General features: G+C 53.6%; 7 protein-coding genes across 7 annotated transcripts; 2 read left to right on the forward strand and 5 right to left on the reverse strand.

Moving 5' to 3' along the window:
- Positions 1 to 143: 143 nt before the first annotated feature.
- On the reverse strand, positions 144 to 2,657 carry CLAFUR5_03118 (putative 6-phosphofructo-2-kinase; the record flags this gene model as incomplete). The annotated part of the gene is made up of 1 exon (XM_047902266.1): positions 144 to 2,657. One exon carries the CDS (start codon positions 2,655 to 2,657, stop codon positions 144 to 146), a length of 2,514 nt encoding a protein of 837 aa, XP_047758030.1.
- Positions 2,658 to 5,227: 2,570 nt separating this feature from the next.
- On the forward strand, positions 5,228 to 7,829 carry CLAFUR5_03119 (Histone deacetylase clr3; the record flags this gene model as incomplete). The annotated part of the gene is made up of 3 exons (XM_047902267.1): positions 5,228 to 6,828; positions 6,879 to 6,990; positions 7,050 to 7,829. The coding sequence occupies 3 exons, from the start codon at positions 5,228 to 5,230 to the stop codon at positions 7,827 to 7,829; spliced, it is 2,493 nt and encodes an 830-aa protein (XP_047758029.1).
- A 277-nt stretch (positions 7,830 to 8,106) lies between these two features.
- On the reverse strand, positions 8,107 to 8,773 carry CLAFUR5_03120 (uncharacterized protein; the record flags this gene model as incomplete). Its single annotated transcript, XM_047902268.1, has 3 exons — positions 8,107 to 8,250; positions 8,355 to 8,522; positions 8,573 to 8,773. The coding sequence occupies 3 exons, from the start codon at positions 8,771 to 8,773 to the stop codon at positions 8,107 to 8,109; spliced, it is 513 nt and encodes a 170-aa protein (XP_047758905.1).
- Positions 8,774 to 9,187: 414 nt separating this feature from the next.
- CLAFUR5_03121 (General alpha-glucoside permease) lies at positions 9,188 to 11,004 on the reverse strand (the record flags this gene model as incomplete). The annotated part of the gene is made up of 5 exons (XM_047902269.1): positions 9,188 to 10,031; positions 10,081 to 10,124; positions 10,174 to 10,422; positions 10,479 to 10,736; positions 10,792 to 11,004. 5 exons carry the CDS (start codon positions 11,002 to 11,004, stop codon positions 9,188 to 9,190), a joined length of 1,608 nt encoding a protein of 535 aa, XP_047758906.1.
- A 587-nt stretch (positions 11,005 to 11,591) lies between these two features.
- Positions 11,592 to 13,988, reverse strand: CLAFUR5_03122 (Outward-rectifier potassium channel TOK1; the record flags this gene model as incomplete). Its single annotated transcript, XM_047902270.1, has 1 exon — positions 11,592 to 13,988. The coding sequence occupies one exon, from the start codon at positions 13,986 to 13,988 to the stop codon at positions 11,592 to 11,594; it is 2,397 nt and encodes a 798-aa protein (XP_047758907.1).
- A 487-nt stretch (positions 13,989 to 14,475) lies between these two features.
- CLAFUR5_03123 (uncharacterized protein) lies at positions 14,476 to 18,318 on the reverse strand (the record flags this gene model as incomplete). The annotated part of the gene is made up of 1 exon (XM_047902271.1): positions 14,476 to 18,318. One exon carries the CDS (start codon positions 18,316 to 18,318, stop codon positions 14,476 to 14,478), a length of 3,843 nt encoding a protein of 1,280 aa, XP_047758908.1.
- A 747-nt stretch (positions 18,319 to 19,065) lies between these two features.
- On the forward strand, positions 19,066 to 20,604 carry CLAFUR5_03124 (uncharacterized protein; the record flags this gene model as incomplete). The annotated part of the gene is made up of 2 exons (XM_047902272.1): positions 19,066 to 19,158; positions 19,204 to 20,604. The coding sequence occupies 2 exons, from the start codon at positions 19,066 to 19,068 to the stop codon at positions 20,602 to 20,604; spliced, it is 1,494 nt and encodes a 497-aa protein (XP_047758901.1).
- Between the last annotated feature and the right edge of the window lie 183 nt (positions 20,605 to 20,787).

Genomic DNA, 20,787 nt, shown 5'->3' on the forward strand with positions numbered 1-20,787 from the left:
AGTCACGACTCCCACGCTATGCTCGCTAATGTCATAGTACTTCCCATGCAGCCATCCAAAGCAATTCTGTCCAGTTCTCGCCTGTTCTATCGTATCACCATCTGGCCTCGTATCATCACGCCTCATGAGGAGTCTTCTTCGTCCTACATCATATCGTCCTCTGCGCGCTTCAGCTTGAAGTCGGGCACCTCGTAGAACCACTCGCTAGCTTTGTCCCATTTGTAGACTCGGAAATCGACGCCGTATGGCTTGGGCTCGAGGCAATACAGCATGCCTAATGGCACGTCCAAGTCTGCGACTTCCTCACGCTTGAGTCCACGGAAGTATGCAAGCAGCACACGCGCCACACTGCGGTGGCCAACGAGCAGAACGTGGTCTGTCATGCGCTCCAACTCGACAATGACTGGTCGCAGACGGTTGGTGATGTCGAGATAGCCCTCACCGCCGGGACCAGGGTAGCGGTAATGGAGCTTGTCTTGCTTGCGACTGCGATACTCCTCTGGATACTGAGTCGAGATGCAATTGTAGGTCAGGCCCTCCATCACACCGGCGTTGAGCTCGTCAAGCATGCGCATCTGTTTGGTGTCATATTCCTCTTCGTTGAAATACTGAGCAGTCTGGATGCTGCGCTTCAGCATGGACGTCCAGACACAGAAAGCCTTTGGTTCGTAACCAAGGTCCGTTGCGTCTGTCATGATCGAAGCACCTTCATCCGAGCCAGGCAATTGTGGGTTGTAATATGGGTTGGGGGGTGTCGAATCACCAGGCTGTGGTGGGAAGTGGGTGTTGCGCAAAGCCTCGATTTGCTTGATGTCCCACTCGCGTCGCTGATACTCCATGAACCGAGTAAGCGATTTAGCATACTGCTGTCCCTCGGGAGCAAGATCGCTGTCTCCACCAATCTTGCCGGACACGTTGTCCATGCTCAAGCCATGTCTCGTTATCCAGATCTGCCGTGGCGCCAGGTTGAAGTTGAGTAGATAGTAGTTCGCTTGTGCCATCAGGAAGCCCTTGATTTGGTGGCTAATCACCTTTCGGCCCACGTCGATCATCTGAATATAGGGCATGTTGTTCTTCTCCTCGTATTCGCCCAATGGAACGTATGCCTTCTCGTACTCATACACTCGCTTCTTGAAATCCGCGAGAGCAATTTGAGGGTCCATTTCTCTGTAGTCGGGGCCGTTCAGCTTCAAGCGCATGTTGGCCTCCAATAGGTCCTGGTCCACACAGCTGGACTCGAGGAAGAGCACATTCAGCTGTGGCCCTGCTCGTTCCCTGATCCGATCCATGATCATCTTTCGTCGTGCCATCGTGCTGTTGGTCGCATCGAGGATGCCAACACTACCATTACCATATAATATGTAGTCTAGCAGCTCGTCGAGCGTCTCTCGAGCAACTTGTTCTCGAATTTGTGCCGCCTTCTTGTTCTGAGGATCGAAGAAAGATGAGTTCTGTTCCAGGCTCTCGTCTTCCTCTTGCTTCTTCTTTTCACTGATCTCAGGCGCATCTTTAGCTAGCACGATTGTTGCTAAGCTCTGCTTGCGATCCGCGTCGGGCCTTTGCTGGAAGTCGTCTTCCTCGAGCTCATCTCCGGCGTGCTTCGCGCTAAGATCTGATGCTGGCGCTTCGGTCGTGGGAGTGCTATGAGGCGGTGTCGACGGTGGCTGCAAATGCGTGTCGCCGTTGAGGATGATCTGCGCAACGGAGTGTTGGCGCTCAGCCTGATTACCACCAATACCTGGGAGGTGGCTCAGCCGGCGCGACTCTTCGCGCTCGTCTCGTATCTGTTGGCTCTTGGTCTTCTCCAGACTGTTGGGGCCGCCAGCTACCACACGACGCCTCTCACCAACGTTGAAGATCTTTGTGTCATGCTGTAGCCAGTTCAGGTAGCGGGCTAGCTTCTTCGTGATGTAACTCTTGCCACGCGCTGGCAGGCCCACCATGACAATGACCAGCTTGGATCCGACGTCCCTCGAAGCGATACGTCCATCTGGCGAGACCTTGCTCTTGGTCAGACCAGGGATGTCGAGGGTAGTTGGGCGCACTCGCGGTGTCGAGGTGCCAGACATTTGGCGTATCGGCGTTGGTGGTTTGGTGACATCGTTACCGTACGACATGCCGTTCAGATTCGGGCTGCTAGGCGCAGTTGTGGCGGGCGTGTCGTTCATTGCCATGGTTGCGCCTCTCAGTTCAGGTATGGAAGCATGCAGCGCGGCGCCGAGCGAGCTTCGAACTCGCGGTGGCCGCTTGATATCTCCAGGTGCGGCAGGTGCGTCGAAGTTGTCGGATTGTGTGCGAAAGGGTGCGTGGAGAACATTGTCGTCAGCCGTGGTGCGGTGCTGGCTGAGTGTACGGTCGAGTTCATTCCGTAGTTTATCCACTTGCTTGTCATCCGGCACGACGTCGTACTCGTTACTCCACCGGCGATGATCAGTCTGGTGGCCGTTGGCTGTCATAGCGTACTTTGCTAGCTTGGAGAGCTGGCTCTGGCGTCGGCGATACTGTCCTAGCGATGAATGATCTTCAGCGACGCACGAACATGTTCCCGCCGAATGCACGTTGTCGATGGTAGCGGTGTCGCTCGGCGCGACGTAATGCTGCGGCTGTGATGTGCTACTTGTATTATTGCTGCTGGCCCACGCGGTGCCGTGAGGCATGTCAAGCAAAGCACGAGGATGCGACTGGATTATGGATGTCTGATGTCACGCTGGCCGTCGGCGGCAGGCGGGCACGGCGGGATCGATTGGAGGAATGCTCGAATGCAGGGCTGCACCGAAGATGCTCCTAGCGGCAGGCGTGATGTGTGGTTGCAGAGGACGCCAGGCGGTTACTTCAAGTCGGTCGTCATCTTTGCGAAGAGTTTGCGAAGGGCGGGAACATGGAAGTGTCTTCAGCTGGACGGGACGGGAGGTGTTGACTCTTGCCTGCCGTGCTAATAACTGCAGCGCTCGAGTGAACATACATGCACGTACGCTTCGGGGCGAGCAGAGTCACAGCCTCACAGCCTCACAGCCTCACAGCCTCACAGCCTCACAGGCACGCCCGGACAATGCTCGCACCCAAACGCCGGTAGCATTCAACTCTTTTTTGAGTTCATCCAGGGCACATGGCAGTTGAAATCCGAAAACGTGGCGCAATTTCAGGCCAGGTATGTAGCGGAAGAAATACAGTACTCGCGAGCACAAGAATGAAGTGAAGAGGACGACGACGTTAAGGCGCAGCTCACGCAAGATCACACGAGACACGCTTCTCCTCATGCATCGGCCTTTCTTTGCTTCTGCGAGGAGTCGTACGCTTATCGGTCTGACCTTGCCAGGCTTGTCAAAGGTCCATGTCAAATGCCTTGGCATGCCGCAGACGGTCGGAAGTTCATCTCGGGATGTGGGAAGCCGTTCTACCAACGACTCGCTCTCAGATTGCCCCCCGTTCTCGCAGTCAGAGACGATGCTACATCGAACCACTCGTTGCTCTGATGAAGATGACATTGATTTGAATGCTATCATGAGGCTTCGAGTGCTTGGAAGAAAGCATGACACTCCTCAGCGGAGTAGTGCGAGAGATGCGATCCTGCTCTTGAACACAAGAGTCGCCAACGATGGTCGCAGTAATCTTGAGATTACGCTTGGCCTGTGAGCTCTTCACCAGGACCAAGTGAGTGCATCAGGTCGCTGTGTAGACGAGCAAAACGGAATGAGATTACACAGATCAACATAGCATCGGCTTGCTCATGCGAGGTTAGCAGGTTGCCACGTGTCAGAGGTCACCGCAGTTCTGAGCATGCTCGGCGAGACACTGGCACCTGGAGCGTACCTTATGCTTGCGATGAAGTGGTGGAGGACATCACAAGTGAGAAGGCGGAATGAAGGTCACTCACCTGCTGCGCTTCAATGAGCTGCCTCGAGACATCTACTACGTGCTAGGGCCTGCACCTTCCCCTGTTACTGTTCGAATATCCTCAAGCAATCAACGAACTTACTTAGCACCCACAGCATTGAGCCAACAACCACATCAACACAGAAACGCAAATAGCACAACATCATTACACTCTGGTACCACACTCACGTTCACACCTTCGCCATCTCCAACTTCGCCAACACTATGGCTGCGGATACTCAGTCAGCGTCCAATTCCGACACCAGCACAACCGACAGCCAGGGCAGTTGCGTGCCGATGCGGCGGACACAATCAGCAAGAAATCTGGGAAACGCAGCAAACGCGACCCACTCGGTCACACGACAAGATTTTCCCTCCATAGAACTGCGCGAGAGTATGCATCAAATAATGTACCTCCTCTCTTGCTGCTCACAGAGCAGTCGGAGTGACAGCCTGGGTCACACCTTACTGTGTTCTTGGGCAGAAGATGAAGAGGGAACGAAGTCGCTTATCTCTGCTTCTCGGTGGTTGTGGTTGTGGCAAATTGCCTCACAAGGCAGACCATTAATTCTGGCGGCCCCGAGGACGATCTCGCTTAGCGAGCTTCTAAGACTACTTTCCTGCTGTTAATCGCTGGGCTGTACCTTATACGCGGACTCATAGGAGACATTCTCGTGCTTCTAGTTGAGATACTACTATATAAGGATATAGAGAGTAATATTCTATCTTAAGAGCCCTATATTTAGCTCTAAACCTCTATAGAGACTTAATCGTAGTTGCTATCACCTCAAGGTCTTTCGCTCACTTCAGAACTTGATGTTAAGCGCGATGTGATCTAGATCGTATAGCGGCCCGTGCTCGAAATCGCTTAAGTTTAGCTTACTACTTCGGACCTTCCTTTACTATACTATTACACGGACTTCCAGGTTACGCGCAACAAGATCACACAGCATCTTTTCGACTAAGATAGCCATACTGCAATTGAAAGCAGCGCAATCAAAGCAGACGACCAGACACGCGCACCTTGGCACAATTAATTCGAGACGCGTGCGAAGCGCGGACGTGGTAAGTTGAACCTCCGCGACAAACGCAGGTGATTCTACCTTCATCCTGCTACCTACAGGCACATGCCTCGGAGCCTTGTCCATGCTCTGATCGCGAACCCTATCTTCGTCACTCAGATATTGCGTTGCGGAATGGCGCCTGGCAGTCTCAATCTTAAGAAGCCGTCGTGCTAATCACGTAACAGCGCATCTTGATTACGGCCTCGCTCACTATCCTGCTGCATAACTTGAGCTGTCGGTATGAGCAGATAACAGAACGCTGTTGACCTGGCGCACTTCAGCCAGGCAAGATGGAAGACGAATCTGGTCTAGATGTCTTGATGCATGACGGCGACGTCCTCGAGAGCACAGAACGACGGCCACTCCATACAGACAGTACTGGCACCGATATTCTAATCAAGACCGATCTATCGCATCCGGATGCCACAGCTACATCATCCCCCAAAGCGCTGCCGATCACCACTCCCACGCTCAAAGGGTCTGGCATCCGCAGAGAGAATGGAGCCGCAGACCAGCAGGTGACGGCCAAGAAAGATGGCCCGAAGCCAGCCAAGTTCAAGAACTTGCCATACGCTACCTCGCAGACTGGGCTTGTGTACGATGTACGTATGCGCTTCCATGTGGAGGCGGAGCCTGTGGAAGAGGATATGCACCCTGAAGATCCTCGCCGAATACATGCCATCTTCGAAGCGTTCGTGAATGCTGGCCTTGCTTGGCGCGAAGGTCAATCCGGACCTTCAATAGACTACTATATGGGTCGCATAGATGCACGCATGGTGACTCGGGACGAAGTCTGCCTGGTGCATACCATCGAGCACTGGAACTGGGTGCAGTCATTGCGAACTCTCAACACTGTACAACTCAAAGAAGAGCAGCAACACCCCCCACATTCCAACGACTCCGTGTATTTGTCGACCAGCACGCCATACTGTGCCGCGCTATCCGCTGGTGGTGCGATCGAGGCTTGCAGAGCGGTCGTCCTAGGCGTGGTCAAGAATGTCTTTGCCGTCATTCGACCACCAGGGCATCACGCGGAGCGCGAAGATGCCAAGGGTTTCTGCTTTTACGATAACTGCAGTATTGCGACCAAAGTCTGTCAAGCAGAGTTTGGAGAGAAATGTCGAAAAGTCCTCATCCTCGACTGGGACGTGCACCACGGCAATGGGATTCAGGAGGCAAATTACGACGATCCGAATGTTCTATATATTTCCTTGCATCTACACAAGAAGGGTGCTTTCTATCCAGAGCACTCATACCGAGACAACAGAGTGGCGTACGGCGACCATCTCCACTGCGGTCGTGGTGCAGGCATTGGCAAGAATGTTAACATACCCTGGAGCAAGCAGGGCATGGGCGATGCCGACTACATCTACGCCTTCCAGCAGATCGTGATGCCGATCGCGATTGAATTCGATCCAGATTTGGTCGTCATCGCAGCTGGATTCGATGCTGCTGAAGGTGACATGCTAGGTGGCTGCAAGGTATCACCTGCCGGCTACGCTCACATGACACATATGCTCATGTCCCTGGCAGACGGCAAGATGGCAGTGTGCCTAGAAGGTGGCTACAATCTTGAGTCCATCTCCAGGTCGGCGACAGCTGTCGCAAGGACAATGATGGGCGAACCTCCCGACAGGCTGGCCGAAACCACACCTTCCATCTCCGCTGTGGACGATGTCAAGCTAGTGTTGCGGCAACAGAGCAAGTTCTGGTCCTGTCTATTCCCCAAGAATCCTGCAGACAGACTCGCAGGCTCTCTTCATGGCGTTCGTATGCACAACGTTGTGCGGGAGTGGCAGGCCGAAACAATGTTCACGGAGCACCGAATGATGCCACTTGCGGTACAGCAGCCACAACTAGCCCGCGAATTCGAGAATCAAGTTCTAGCAACGTATGATTCTCGCATTGGAAATGATTCGATCTCCTACTAACAAGTCTTAGACCCAACTACAAACAAGCTCGACCTCTTTTGGTCATTCTGCACGATCCTCCGGAGGTCTTGGCATCTCCTGATCCACGTACCGGCAGGATTGAGCTTCACAACACCTGGCTAGTAAGTGCTCCCATTCGACTGCGCTGCTACGCGCAGACAAGCGGCTGACGTGCTCTAAGACTGATATTGTGAAGACTTACGTTGACTGGACCGTGAGCCAAGGCTTCGCTGTCATCGATGTCAACCTTCCAAGGCACAGCGCCGACTACGACGAGGACAATCAGGAACATAAAGAAACTGATAGTGTCGAATTCCGAACACGTGAAGCAACCCGCGCCCTGAAGTATCTATGGGAGAACTACATTGAGCTGTACGATTCGACACATGTCTTCCTGATGGGAACCAACATCGGACACGGCGCAATCCTCAACTTCATCAAAGCACATGAAGATCAGGCACAGAACCTGATGACAAAGGTCATCTCGTTCGTGCAGGATGTTTCCCTGATCTCCTGCAAATCGCCAACGAGTGACTTACTGCCAGGGTGGTATTACGGCGCATCGTTGGTCTTTGTAGCAAACGACCACAGCTACTGGGCCACCGAATATGCCAGAAAGCCTAAGAAGCGCTTTGGTAGAGTAAGCAGGTCTGAAGAAAGCTCAATCAGCGAGATGCTCCTTGAGCACCGCGACGAGATCTTCCGGACACTTCTCAGCGAAACAGCAGAGTGGCGGGCTCAGAGGCCGGAGAGCGAGGATGAGGATGAAATGGACGTCAGTGAGGTGGGTCCGGCAAGGAGTCCCAGCCCGAAGAAGATACCACCTTTTGGTAACGTGATTCTGTCACCGGCACCAAAGAGCTTGGCGGCATCGAGCTTGGCTTCTGTGACGAGCAATGGAGGCTTGAGCCCTTCGAGACTTCCTCCCATTGGGAATTTTGCGATGTCATCTCCCAAATGATAGGATCTTGTGATTAGGGCGGCATCGGGAATTTGAGGCAAAAGCATGGGACTATGAAGGGAGCGCGAGAGGTAGTTCTGAATCCATTGCTGTACGGCTACGGTCAGGGAGCGCTCAATAGCTTCATGGTAGCCTGAAACGCTGCGATATTATGACGCGCTGGAGCGCTTTTGCTTCCCTTCCCGCTCCTCTTTCACGACTCTAAGTCGCCTGGAAATGCTTTGGCCTTCCAGCTGAGGGGGCCTAGCACTGTGACGCGTCGTTACGCTCCAAAATCTCAACCTGCTCCTGGCCCGTTGCTGGGAGCGCGGTCGTTGGCGCGGCGGGACGGACCAGAGGAGGCACTCTCGGCGCCAGGCGCCAGGTCCTCCTCGACATCGAAAGCGTAAGGCCGCACTGGCTCTGGTGGCGGCCTGGGGCGCTACGAGGAAATGAACGTCAGCTTAATCCGGACAAAGGCTACAGTGACACCACAGTCCTGATGCCAAGCCTGTAGTAAACCACAGCCCGACGCGCTTTCCATACCTTGGCGAAGTGAATGTGGAAAACATATTTGTCAAGCGTGGCGGCATTGCTCATCTCGACATCTGCGGCGCAGAGAGTGCCGTTGCAGTAAGGTCCTCCTCCAGCGTGTATAGTCATGTCGTGGGTACTGGGGTTGCCGAATTTCCAGCCCATCTGGTAGAGAAGGTGCTGGAAGTGGTGTTAGTTGGCGCGAGGTATAGAGAGGGATAATTGCTTACGTCGAACCACTTGTCGCCGTGAAGATCGCGTAGGCGGTTGATGTCGATGGTGTAGGTGTTGGTGATGTTGCTGGCGACTGCCGACTTGGGGCAGACGGTGTACTTGATGTCGAGATTTGGCGCAGAGTAGAGGACGGGGCGCCCAGAGGGTGATGGCATCTTGCTTGATGTTGTTCTTGGCCGTCCAGTGTCCCGGGCCATGGACCGAATAGCAGCACGTAGACAATACCAGCAGCTAGTGGGCGGTAGAGGTCGCGTCGAGTCGATTAACAGTTATTCGGAAGAGATGCCAGGCCAGATGTCCAGCAACTGATCTAAAGGGTGTCTTTGGCCAGTGGAAGTCGTTGGGCATGACTCTGAAAGGGCGAGGTCATTGGAAGGCAAATTTTCACAGGCAAACAATTTCTAAACCTCACGTGTCGGGACGCGGGCGATCATCTTTTGGGACTTCAGCCAGTATCCCTACTGCAAGACTCTTTCGTCAACTTCTCTGAACCTCTGAGGAACCGACTGACAAGATCATACTCTTTTCAACTAACTGGCTCCAGTCGCTGACGACCATTCCTCGAGGCCGCGCTGTGTACAAATGCTGCCACCTAGTGACTAGACCGTCAATTACTCGTTATCTTTCACGTCGATGACAGTGCCCTTGAACTTCCTCGCAGGTACCTTACGCTTGAACAAGATGTCCAGCTCGCGGTACGACCGATGCTTCATCTCAGGAAGACCAAAGTACGCCACGACCCAGCAAAACAACGCAGTGCCGCCCCAGATGTAGCCACACTTGCCCGCCAAACCCCAGCCGGTAGGATTCAACATCTCAGAAGCCAGGAAGATGCAAGGAATCTCGATGAGGTAGTATGCACCACGGCCGACACCGGTGCTAAGCGCGCGGAGCTGGACAGAAGACGTCTCAGCAATGACGGTGTACGAGATAGGACCCATAAATCCGGCAAAGACGAAAGAGATGAGGACTCCAAGAACGGCTTGAGCGTAGTTCGTTGCGGTAGTCTGAGCGATAGAGGCGCAGACGCCGAGCAGCACGAGCAGGGTGACATTGATGGCTGTGCCCCAGAGATAGATTGTTCTCCTCCCGAACCAGGCTGTGAGACCCCAGCTGCCGATGTTGGCGACCAAGCCCAGAGCAGAATTGATGATGCCTAGCTGGAATGAGAAGTCGGTGTCGATGCCTGCTTGGGTGAAGAAGAAGACGGCTTGGTTGGCGATAAGGTTTCCAGCAAGATTTTGGCTGGCGTAGATGAGGCAGATAATCATCGTACGTCGGAGATCGACGCCCTTAAAGAGGTCCAAGATGGAAGGGTTGCCGCCGAGGTGAGCTTCAATCTCTACGGTGCGCTCAATCATGGCGAGAGCGTTCTCCGCGTTTCCGTCCGATTTGCGGCCCAGACGTTGGAGAGAGCGAAGAGCCTGTTCCTTTCTGCCTTTCCGCATAAGCCACCTAATTCGACGTCAGCTGTGCTGGAGTGGTTGTCTTCAGCTGAACATACCATGGGGATTCTGGAGCGAAGAAGACTAGCACCAGGATGGGAGTCTGAGAAGGTCAGCATTCGAGCCTACAGTTGATTGAGACAGCCACCTACTGGGAAGAGCCACTGCAACGCGAGAGGAGCGCGCCACGCCCATTCGTCCAGGCGTTGGTTATACGCATAGGTAACACCTGCTACCAACAGACCTCCAATGGACCATGACATCTGCAGTGTGCCTGTGCACGCACCACGAAGCGCTAGTGGTACGACTTCGGAGGCATAAGCAGGAGCATTGGCAATGAAGAAACCCCACGGGACTCCTTCTAGCAGCTGACCAACTGTGAGTAGTACGAGCGAGTTTGCCTGTCACAATAGCTGTCAGCGCTGAGACCGTGATGTGTCAAGCACTCGAGACGTACGAAGAAAGAGACGAAGATTGTGGCGTTCATGAGGATCAACCCAATGATAGTCGTCCACCGATAGCCGATCTTGGTCGTGATCGGGCCTGCAATGAAGACGCCGACGAAAGCACCACATTGGCCAGCTGCGAAGAGTGCACTTTGCCACTTCGACTCGATGGCCATCTCTCCGTTTTCGAGCTGGACGCCGTACACCTCTTTGAAGTATGGCAGTGCCACGAAGTTGCCGGATAAGAACATCTGGAACGACTCCATGACCTAGTGGATGCGTTAGTCTGTGATTGGCGCAACGCAGGTCCGGCGATACGCTTACAATCGTGAAGCAGAAGACGAAGGCCCAAAAGCAAGCCATCTTGTGAGTCTTGACAGCCTGCCACATGCTTTGCTCATGCTCTTCATTCTCGCCCTGGAAAGCATCGTTCATCAAGTCTTTGTCGACTAGGACTTCGGAATGATAGACATCCTTCTCTTTCAAGTCGTGTACCGAGACACGATCTTCCGGAGAGTCGGTTCTAAGCTCAGCCATGCTAGAGACACCGGTCGTGTTGATGCTTCGAGTGGTATCAGTCGTGGTTGTGTACAAAGTCGAGCTCGCAGGGACAAGGATAGAGCATGCGCGGCCACTCTGTGCTCTTATGTGATCTCACGCTGAACCAGTATCGCAGCACTCCCATTCATGGACGATCTGAAGTATAGTACCATACGAGAAGGAAGCAGACCGAAGGATTGCATTCCGCGACAGCTTAGATCAAGCTCTCCGGAGCGGTACATGTGGAGGTGGCTGCAGCGGTACGCCGTACACGCCGCAAGACATTGGCAGCTGCCGAAGCAACCCAAGCGACGACCACAAAGCTCTCAATGCTGAAAGGTAGTAAGGCGCCACGTGCCAAACCTGCAATACAAATCTGTGGAGGGGATTTTACCAAGATCTTGGAGAGAAGGTTCGAGATTCTGACTGGTGGAAAATGGATCTTGTCATTAGGGTGCAGTCCTGGGCGCCAAGTATACCATGTCTTCGTCGTGTGGGGGAGGGTCGCGTGACAAGACGCTTGGTGATCGGCTCCTCAAAAGCCACAATTGGAGGAACATTCTCAGGGATCCGGTCTCCAATCTTCACCCAGCAGGTTGCTCTCCACAAGGTCCGGGCGCCTCACCATGATCCCGTGAGTGGACACTGTTGTCGCCATTTCTGTCCACGTTGGCATTCGACACTCTCTTAACATATCTCGACATGCTCTCACAAAGTCGATCGAGGACAAACTCTGCCTCGCTTTGGGTGGCCATCATCGGACTGTCCTCTCCGATCCAATCCCATTCCACCAGCCCTTCGTCTGCTTCTTCGGCTTTGCTCTCCTCGCTGCCCGTGGTGAAGCGAATAAGCTGAGTGAGCTCGACCCATTCTTCATAGGTATATCTCTTCCTCGCAGATTGCTTGACATCGCTCGCAGTTTTGCGGATGACTTTGGCCAACTTTTGAGCAAGGTCTTGGTCTGTAGGCACATGATCCTTAGCCAGCTCGTCAATCGTAGGCGGCTCGTCTTTGTCAGGCTCTGGACCTGTCGGGAAGCCATCTTCTAGACGCTTTCGTTCCTGCTTACGATCTCTGCGCTGCTGAAGCCAGCCCAAAAGCCATGGATGCTTGCTCAAGAATGACCGATATGCGCCTTTCTGTGGCAGTACCGTGAAGTCTGCCAGCCCAGAAGCGCCATGCTTGAATTTGTTGATGACCGTTTCGCCGAGATCACTGACCAGGATGGTCATCGTGGGCACCGCGACCAGGCTCCACACGACGAAGAATGGTCTGCCAGCATTGCTTTTCGGCGCAAGGTCGCCATATCCAATAGTGAGCAAACAGACATAACAAAAATACAATGCTTGAAAGTAAGTCATGCCTTGAACGCCCTTTTCGCACTGCCAAAAAAAGACTGCACCAACGCACCAAAGTATACCGAACGCTGTAATCGACAGGAACAGCGCGTACCAGTTCTTGAAGCGTGATGTGCTATTTTGGATCCTGCGCATGGCGTCGAATCGATCCTTCTCTTCTCGTAGAAGTAGCAGTCTCGGCTTTCTCGTGCGTAGTCTCTGTGGGCTCAAGAGTATGCTGCCGACTTTTTGCACACCACCAAGTGTTCCAGTAGATTTGCTCTGCGAAGGATGCTCGGTCTCGTGGTCAGTGTGAGCGAAGCCGATCTTCTTATGTTTTGGCAAGTCGACAGCGTCAAAAGGCGCAGAGATGACAGGCGGCGGGCCATCTGCAGACGTCTTTTGTCGTTCCATCTCAATTGATGTCGTAACGGTCCGTCCCATCGTGTGGACTCTCGTCCTCTCAACATGTCGTTTGATCACATTTTCCGAACCAAGCTCTGCAGCGAATTTCGTGATGCTGGAAACCACAAGACCAAGCATGATGATGCCACCCACAGAGTACGGAAAGACCAAGCCTCGACCAATGTTGCTCGAAGGATACAAGTCTCCGAAACCAACAGTCAGGATCGTCACATCGCAACAGTAAAGACTGTTAACGTAGCTCCACTCAAAACCGAGACTGTGATCGCCGTAAGTGCCTTCGACTCGCGAAAAGACAGCTGCGCCACCTGCGAGCCAAATGAAGAACAGCATAGTCTGTAAAATCAAGGTTCGTTGACTTTCTGTGAGTGCAAAGTGCTGCGGATAGTGCCCGAGCCAGTATCCAAGCATATTGACCATCAATAGCATAGCACACATCATGTACATGCAAGCAGCTATCACAGCATACCAGAAGCCCTGGGTGTAGGTTTGCTGAGGTCGTACAGGCGGTTCGTGCAGTTCCATGGCCACGGTGATGCCCAGTAGGATACCGGTAGCAATGTACCAGCAAATGATCGTGACCGGCAGAGCGATAATGTATCTGACTCGATTCGTGAAATTACAAAGCAGAAAAAAGTTTCCGACAAAGCCAACGATGAGGCTCACAACATCGAGGTTGTAGCACCATCTTGGATCTGCGAAATCGTGACCATCAAGCCGAGATCCGAGAGTCGTAGAACCGCCACTGTACCGGCAAGCTCTTGCGGCTCCACTGTCATCGATGCCAGTGACCAGGCACATTCGCCAGGAGGTCACCAGTGCCGCCACCGAGAAGACATTGGCAAGTGGTCCAATGGCAGCCGCGATGAGAGGAATGGCAATACTGGCAAACCACCAATCCTGCTCGTCGTCGTCATTCCACTCTCTTAGATGAAACCTCCACCACTTGCGACCAGTTTGTTCGTGCTGACGGGCAGTCGAAGGCTCTCGTCTTGCAGACTCGCGATACACAGAACTTCGTCGGTGAGAGCTTCGCCTTCGTTTTGCGTATTCGTAGGGATGATGCGTGTGAATGCCCAGTGGTCCAGATCGCGACTGCCACTCGCTGCTGTTCGTGTCATGCTTGTCTTGAAGTTGGTGACCTGCGCCTGCCTCATGTGGCGCTCTTTCCGTAGAATGGTGTCCGCCAGAATCGGAATTCGCCGCCTGCATTGAGGCCATGGTGCCTGCAGCTCAATGTGCTCTCATGGTCGATGTGAGCAGCTCGGGGCAACGGCCGAGAACTTGGACGGTGGTGAGTGCTCATGAGTATCCGGGCTCCGGTAGAGGCACTGGTAGAGACCGAGCATTGAATGGGCCAGACTTCCAAGGGCTCGACGATGCGTCAGTAAGATTATCGGTGCCGCACGTCGTCGCGTCCCCGCGCCCCGTCGATGGGTGAGAGAACCATCGGATATATTCACCAGACCCGTGTCCCAGGGAGACCATAACGCAATGACGTTGATGATGCATGCTTCCGAAGCGTCAGATCGAGGCATGGAACATCATAAGATGAACTGAGCTTGGAAGTCCCCGACCGGGTCCGAGCTGTGAAAGTTCAAAAGAGCTTGGCCATTGCTCGATCACACGTGAGCAGAGCATTCCTATACACACAACTACAGTAGAACCTATGTACACTACATATCGATCGCCCTCTGCAGCCACGAGATTACTGCTGTCCTCGCAACACGCGGTTCTGCCACTTTTCATCGATGTGTGGCATGATTTCGACCACAGCGAGCGTATTGGGTGCACGTTTCCGAATTTGTGCTACCGTCCCCACCAGACGCTGCACTCCACCCTGCTCCTGTCCAACGCGGAGACCTCCGGTCGTTTCCGCGCGCCTCAGCTCCAAAAGGGCCTGAGCAAGATAAAGCAGCGTGCGGTACTGGGGCATTACCTGGCCCGGGGCAAGATATCTGGCCTTGATGTACTGTAAGTTCTCGTATCTTGATGATCGCGGCTGTTTCCAGACTGTCCCTCTCTGCCAGCCCGGGAACTGGCTGATCATGTAACGTTCTGTCAAGGTAAATGCCAGCAGCACCAGTGGTGGTGTGGACTCGCACATGTGTTGGATGAAACGGTTCCACACGATGATGTCGAAGATGTAGCCTTGTTGCAGAAGGCTGGTGCAGGTTGTCACGAGCTCGCCAATGCGCTTTTGCTTAGCCAGTGCTGCCATGTAATGTCGCAATGGCCCAAGGAGGATGTGCGTACGACCCGGAGCTGGTCTAACAACCGGCGCAGCCGTACTCTGAGCCGTTGAAGTGGAATTCTCCGGTGACATTGCGTGGCCGAGCGAGTCAATCCCAATCGCGGCTTGATCTGTTGATCGGGACTCAGTGGTACCTTCTCCCATATCCTGCGTTGCTGTGCTGTCCTGCGTTGCTGTGCTGTCCTGCGTTGCTGTGCTGTCCTGCATTGCTGTGCTGTCCTGCGTTGCTGTGCTGGCCTGCGTTGCTGTGATGGCCTGCGTTACTGTGATGGCCTGCGTTGCTGCAAAGTCTGGCAGTCGGGGCGCAGCTGCGATCTTATCGGCCTGTTGCTTGGCCACCTTCCAAAATGCTTCAACCTCGTCATATCGCTTGGAGTAACACAAAGCCTGCATCATAACGGCCAGAAGTCGCATAATCGAAGTTCCTGAAGTGAACGATGCTGGGTCGGCGCTCTTTTGTAACATTTCGAACATTGCTTCCACTGCCTCGAGACATCGTCGGCTCCCATGTACATACATGATGGAGTCAAAGTAAGCTGAGATATGTTCATTTTTTTCGTGACCGAATGCGGGTTGCTTGGCCGCGGTCTCGAAGCCTTTGTTGATTTCCAGAGCGACCCTGAGCTCGGAGATGACTTCTGCTAGCGGTACTGGCTGTCCGTTGGCTGTGCTTGGCCGTTTGGTCTGTTGTTCGTGGAGTGCTTTGATATGTAGATAAGCCCTCCGACTGGCGAGTGTCTCTCTGACCCTGCGCTTTTTCATGATTGCGTGAACGTCAAGTGCCCGGCTGTACAGGCCCTCCTTCCGATAGCCTACCATCACTATGGCGTAATGCAGCGCTATGGGCTCAAAGCCCTCTTGTGGCATGACCTTTGACATGATCATCCACGCAGAGTCCGCCTGTCGGAAATGGATGAGTGCTTGCATCAAGGCACTGTACGTGAACTCGTCCATTCGAATCTTCTCCGAGGTCATCCATTGATATACTCTCATGGTGGCGTCAACATCTCGTTTGAGGGCGTAGGAATTGATTAGAATATTGAAGCAACCGGTAAGACTACCGAGCATCTTGTGCTCGCGCACGTCAGACACGGCCCGCTTGAGGACCTCTTCTGCGGTTGCTACATCTCCAGCATTGAAGTGAGCGTGCATCTGGCTTCCTGCGAGACTCGCGCTGCGTGGTTTATCACACAGCGTGTCATATTGCTCCAGCAGATCATCAACGCCTTTTACGTCGCCTACGGAGGCTAGTAGCTCAGTCAATGGATGGAAGTGGTAGTGCGTGGGCCGTACTCCCGAGTCAAGCATCTTCCTAAATGTGGCGGATGCCCCCTCTACGTCGTTTGCACGCGAATGGGCGTGAAGCAGGGTAGACCAGCACTTTGTTTCGAGCTGATCGCCGTGTGCAGCTGCTATCTTTTGCACCTCTTCGAAGGCCAGTAACGCGTTTCGTGAATTGGCGAGGCGAGCGTGTACATAGATGGGGTACCAGAATGCAGGTTTCTGGTCATCATAGTCCGGAAACTGCGTTTTCAACATCTCAAAGTGTGTCTTGACTTGCTCTGCATCACCTAATGTTGCATAGTGGCCAAGAAGGAGATACAGTGTCGGTTTGCTTAGCTCGCCGTGATGAACGTTCCAGTCACGAACAATCATGGTCACTCTCAGAACGTTGCCCCTCTTAGCACGCCGGTTCGCCTGGTCGGGCGTTCCCTTGGTCAAGGTCAATCTTTTCAGAAGCAGCGTGAGCATATCTTGTGACGGCCGGACATTCTCCATTGTTCGATATAGCTGGTAGAGATACTCCACGACCGGATGTGCACGCGCATACTCGGCCTTTGACTTGTGTCGTCTCAGGATCGACAAGATTGCGTCCTCGAATATGGTTTCTGCGTTCGGATTCCATTTCCAAATGCCTTGCAGTACTCTGCGAACTTGGTCGATTGGGCGCTTGCCGCGCACCGCGGAGGCTGGTAGCTGCTGCGCGAGAAGCTGGTTGAGTGCCTCTTCTGCCATCCGTGAGGCGAGTTGGACGAGATTATGCCTAAGCTTCCATCGCTTTCCACCAGACTGCCTTTTGAAACACAAAGACGTGACATCAGCGGCGGCAGCGAGAAGCTCTGACTGCTCGGCGACTTCAAACCAGAAGATGGCCTGCTGGCGAGATGCTGCGGGCTCAACGAACGCCTTGTCGAATTGATCTTTCACTGTGACAGCCAGATCCCACTCTCGGCGCTGCATTGCATGATTGAACAGGAACTTCGTGATTTGACTGCCGTTGGCAATGTTGGAGAGCGCCTCGACATGCAGACCAGTTGCAGCATCAACATCTTTGCGCCTCAAATACACGGTCGATGCTGCTTGATACACTGCGAGATCCCGCGATGACAAGGGAAGAGACCAGTAGATCGAAATGCAATGGGCATCAGCAGTTGGGGTGTCCTTTGCCACCAGCCACGCAAGCATCTCTTTTTTAAGGCGAATGTCCTCTTTCTCTCCTTCCGAGAGAGCCATGTAAAGATTCCACGCTAGCTCGACGTTGTCTCGATGTCGGCTGCTTCGCAAGAGACGGCGCAGACCATGGAGACCGTCAAGGTCAAGGCCCTCATTTTGGCTCTGAATTTCTGCCAGATCTGCCGCCGAATCCCCGAACAAGTGATCAGTTTTTGCCGCAGAATGCCCTGAGGAGGTCGATTGCATCTTGAGCGAGTCCTGATGTGCTTCAGATCTACTCCTGCGACCCGTCTCACCCAGTATGCCGTGTATCTGATCCGTCTCCAAGCCCAACGACGTTTTAGTAGACGTCCCTGCGGCAACACCAGACGCGTTCTCTTCCGTCATGGGTGCGTGTGCTACCTCCTGCTCCTGCTGTGACTGTGCCTCTGGGGGAGTTGTCTGCGCGTACGAGCTCGAGGCATACCGCCTCGAGGCTGGAATGTAGCCTTTGGGGAACCTCCTAGCGTTTCTGACTTCCCAGTGCGCCCATCGCTGACTCTGTGGATGTTGTAGCCAAGTCAGAGCATGGGGAGGGCACAGGAAATCGAGAAAATAATCGTTGGACGTGGTTTCGGTGTCCAGGCCATCACGCATGGGTGCAGACCGCTTGGGACTGATGCTATCGGGTTTCGGCGGCTGGCCGGCAGGCATAGAGAGTACCCATGGGGCGAGTTCGAGGTTGCCAGCCCCATGCGTCCAGAAGGTCGAATGCAGCCTGCGCTTGCTGCGAGACGCCTGCTGCGCGCGGTTCGGGGCATCTCGAGCTCCAGCTTTGAGACATGCTGTCGCTCGCTCTAGCATGCCACAAAAGACGCGGCGATGCTCCGAGATCTATCGTCGAGAAGAAGGAGCTGTCCGTACTGGCGACGTGAAGCTCATCACTGACGGTCGTTCCAAGTGGTCGGCATATGTCGATCGTTCGGTGGTTGGTGTCGAAGCAGGCGTGTATGTGTTTCTGTAGAGATGTCGCCTCCAAACTATGCATCATGGATCTGCGGCGTGCTCGGCGATGTCCAAGCTCGGAGATGCTCCGGTCGAACACTGACATTGGAGGTAGACCAACACCACTTCCTTCCTTTTCCTTCCTTCCTTCCTTTTCCTTCCTTCCTTCCTTTTCCTTCCTTCCTTCCTTTTCCTTCCTTCTCTCACGCACATTGCGGCACGATCAGAACATGCTGCACTGTACATGGCTCTGCTTGACACCATCTCAAACTGCACACCACTCACCACTCACCACTCACCACTCGACGCTACCGGCCATGCTGGCGTGGTGTAGCCGTCTCACTCGACCAAGGCGCCTGAAAGAAATATGAGAATTCTGCTGAAAGAGGCTCGTAGCTGCACGTATTGCGCGCTGCTTGTACAAGAGCCCGCAGGAACGATGGAACCTCTTCTTCGCTACGCGCCCTGCCGCATGTCTCGGGGCAGTCTTGCCCACAATGCCTGGGCACAAACAGACACAAGTCTGCAGCATATTCATGACTAGAGCTCAAATCTAGCGACATCTCTATTGCCATTTCGTAGCAGGCTACACATTCTTTCACTAAAATGTCTAGCTCCACACACTCAGACGACTGGGTCTTCAGGCTCTGCGGAACATGCACATCCAAGACCATTGACATTAGGCGACTGGCTGAGGAGGTTCGTATTTCCGCATGCTCATGGCTATGTCGCTGACAAAAATAGGACATCGAGGCTGAGATCTTGGACCTCTTCGAAGCTGAATCCGACGTCCAAGTTTCGTACCATCAAACTGACGAATACTGCAAAGATAGTCGATCGCTGAAGACTCTTTTCGAACCAGGCGCTTACCAAAACACTCCTGTCCATATTCACTTCAGCCGTCAGCCAACTCCTACGGCCGAAGCTGGTAGCTGGTTTGCAGCGCGTCTTTCATTTCGCCTTGCAGATGACAGTCCCATGCGACATATCTCGCCCACCTTTTGGCCAAGCAGACTTATGATGGTGCACAGGGGCAGTACCACCGCAGAGCTGGTATCTAACGTCCGGCGTCTTGTCAGAAGCAAGCTGGAGCGTGATCCCTTGTTGAACGATGTTCAAGTGCCCACGGACGAAGTGCTCGAAGATGAGCATAAGATCAGACCACGCTTGCAGACACGATTCAAGACCATTGTTCATTCACCCACGGATGCTCTTGCACGCCTAGACCTCGACTGCGAGGATGCGTACATCAGCCGTGTCGAAATCATCCAGGACCTGTTTCACGATCTGGAGTCCGTTCAGCACATGGAGATTCCGATCACGATCAAGTTATGGATCAGCGAGCAAACAGTCCAAGACGGTCACAATGTTGTTACGCGATGTGTTCCAAAGCATACCACGCCTCTTCACGTCCGCATTGGATCGTTTGCCTATAAGACTGCGGGCGTCAAAGGGAATGTCACTGTCGAGTATCCGTTGCTCGCCAAGATCCGCCCAGTCAGCTTCAGATACGATGGTCTTTGCAGAATGGAGGCCTGGGACTTTGACGATCTGGCCATTAATGATGTGCACCATGCGACTTGGGCTCCCTTCAACAGATTCCACCTCGAAGGACAATTCCGCAGCGCCCAAAATGAACGGCAGTTGGCCATACAAGTCGAGAAGGCGCATGAAAGGGGAGACTACGGGCGAATACCACAACTACCTACCATGGCTTTGAGACCAACCCACCAGGCGTCTGACATCAGGCAAAAGCCTAGCGCCGAAGTCACAGTAGCCGTTAGCTTCGTCAATCACCTTCCAGACGATGCTTTCCAGAACCTCAACATGGCGATCAATTGTCAGCTCGCTTTGACGGATCACGACGCACCTGCAGATGCAGAGCAAGAAATATTCAAGTTTATCAAAGAGGCAGCATCAACCGCTGGGTACACTTTGTTCAACGTCCGTGCGAAGGACACATGGAGATGTGAACTATGGGTCATGAATCAGGACTACATTTCGCCGAAACTTTACAGATTTGAGGATGGGACTTTCGCACAGTTCATGCTTCGTGAGAGGATGGAGGAGAGAGGGCGGAAGATGTACATGGAGTGTCATATCTGGCCGAAGGAGCATCGGACGGCGCGAGCTTTGCCTTGTTAAGGGGTTATGGTAGCCGAACTGCAATCAGTCACAGATTCAATCTGTAGTAAGTATTCTAAGGCCTTCCACTTACGGAACTGTAGCTGCTTTCATGACGCAGGCTTCTCGGAACATGGCAGTGCTGGAGGAACAAAGCCCTTGACATCGAAAAATCCGCAATGATCCATGCGAAGCCACATGGCT

Source organism: Fulvia fulva, chromosome 2 (genome assembly GCF_020509005.1).
Source record: "Fulvia fulva chromosome 2, complete sequence".
NCBI classification, from domain to species: Eukaryota; Fungi; Ascomycota; class Dothideomycetes; order Mycosphaerellales; family Mycosphaerellaceae; genus Fulvia; species Fulvia fulva.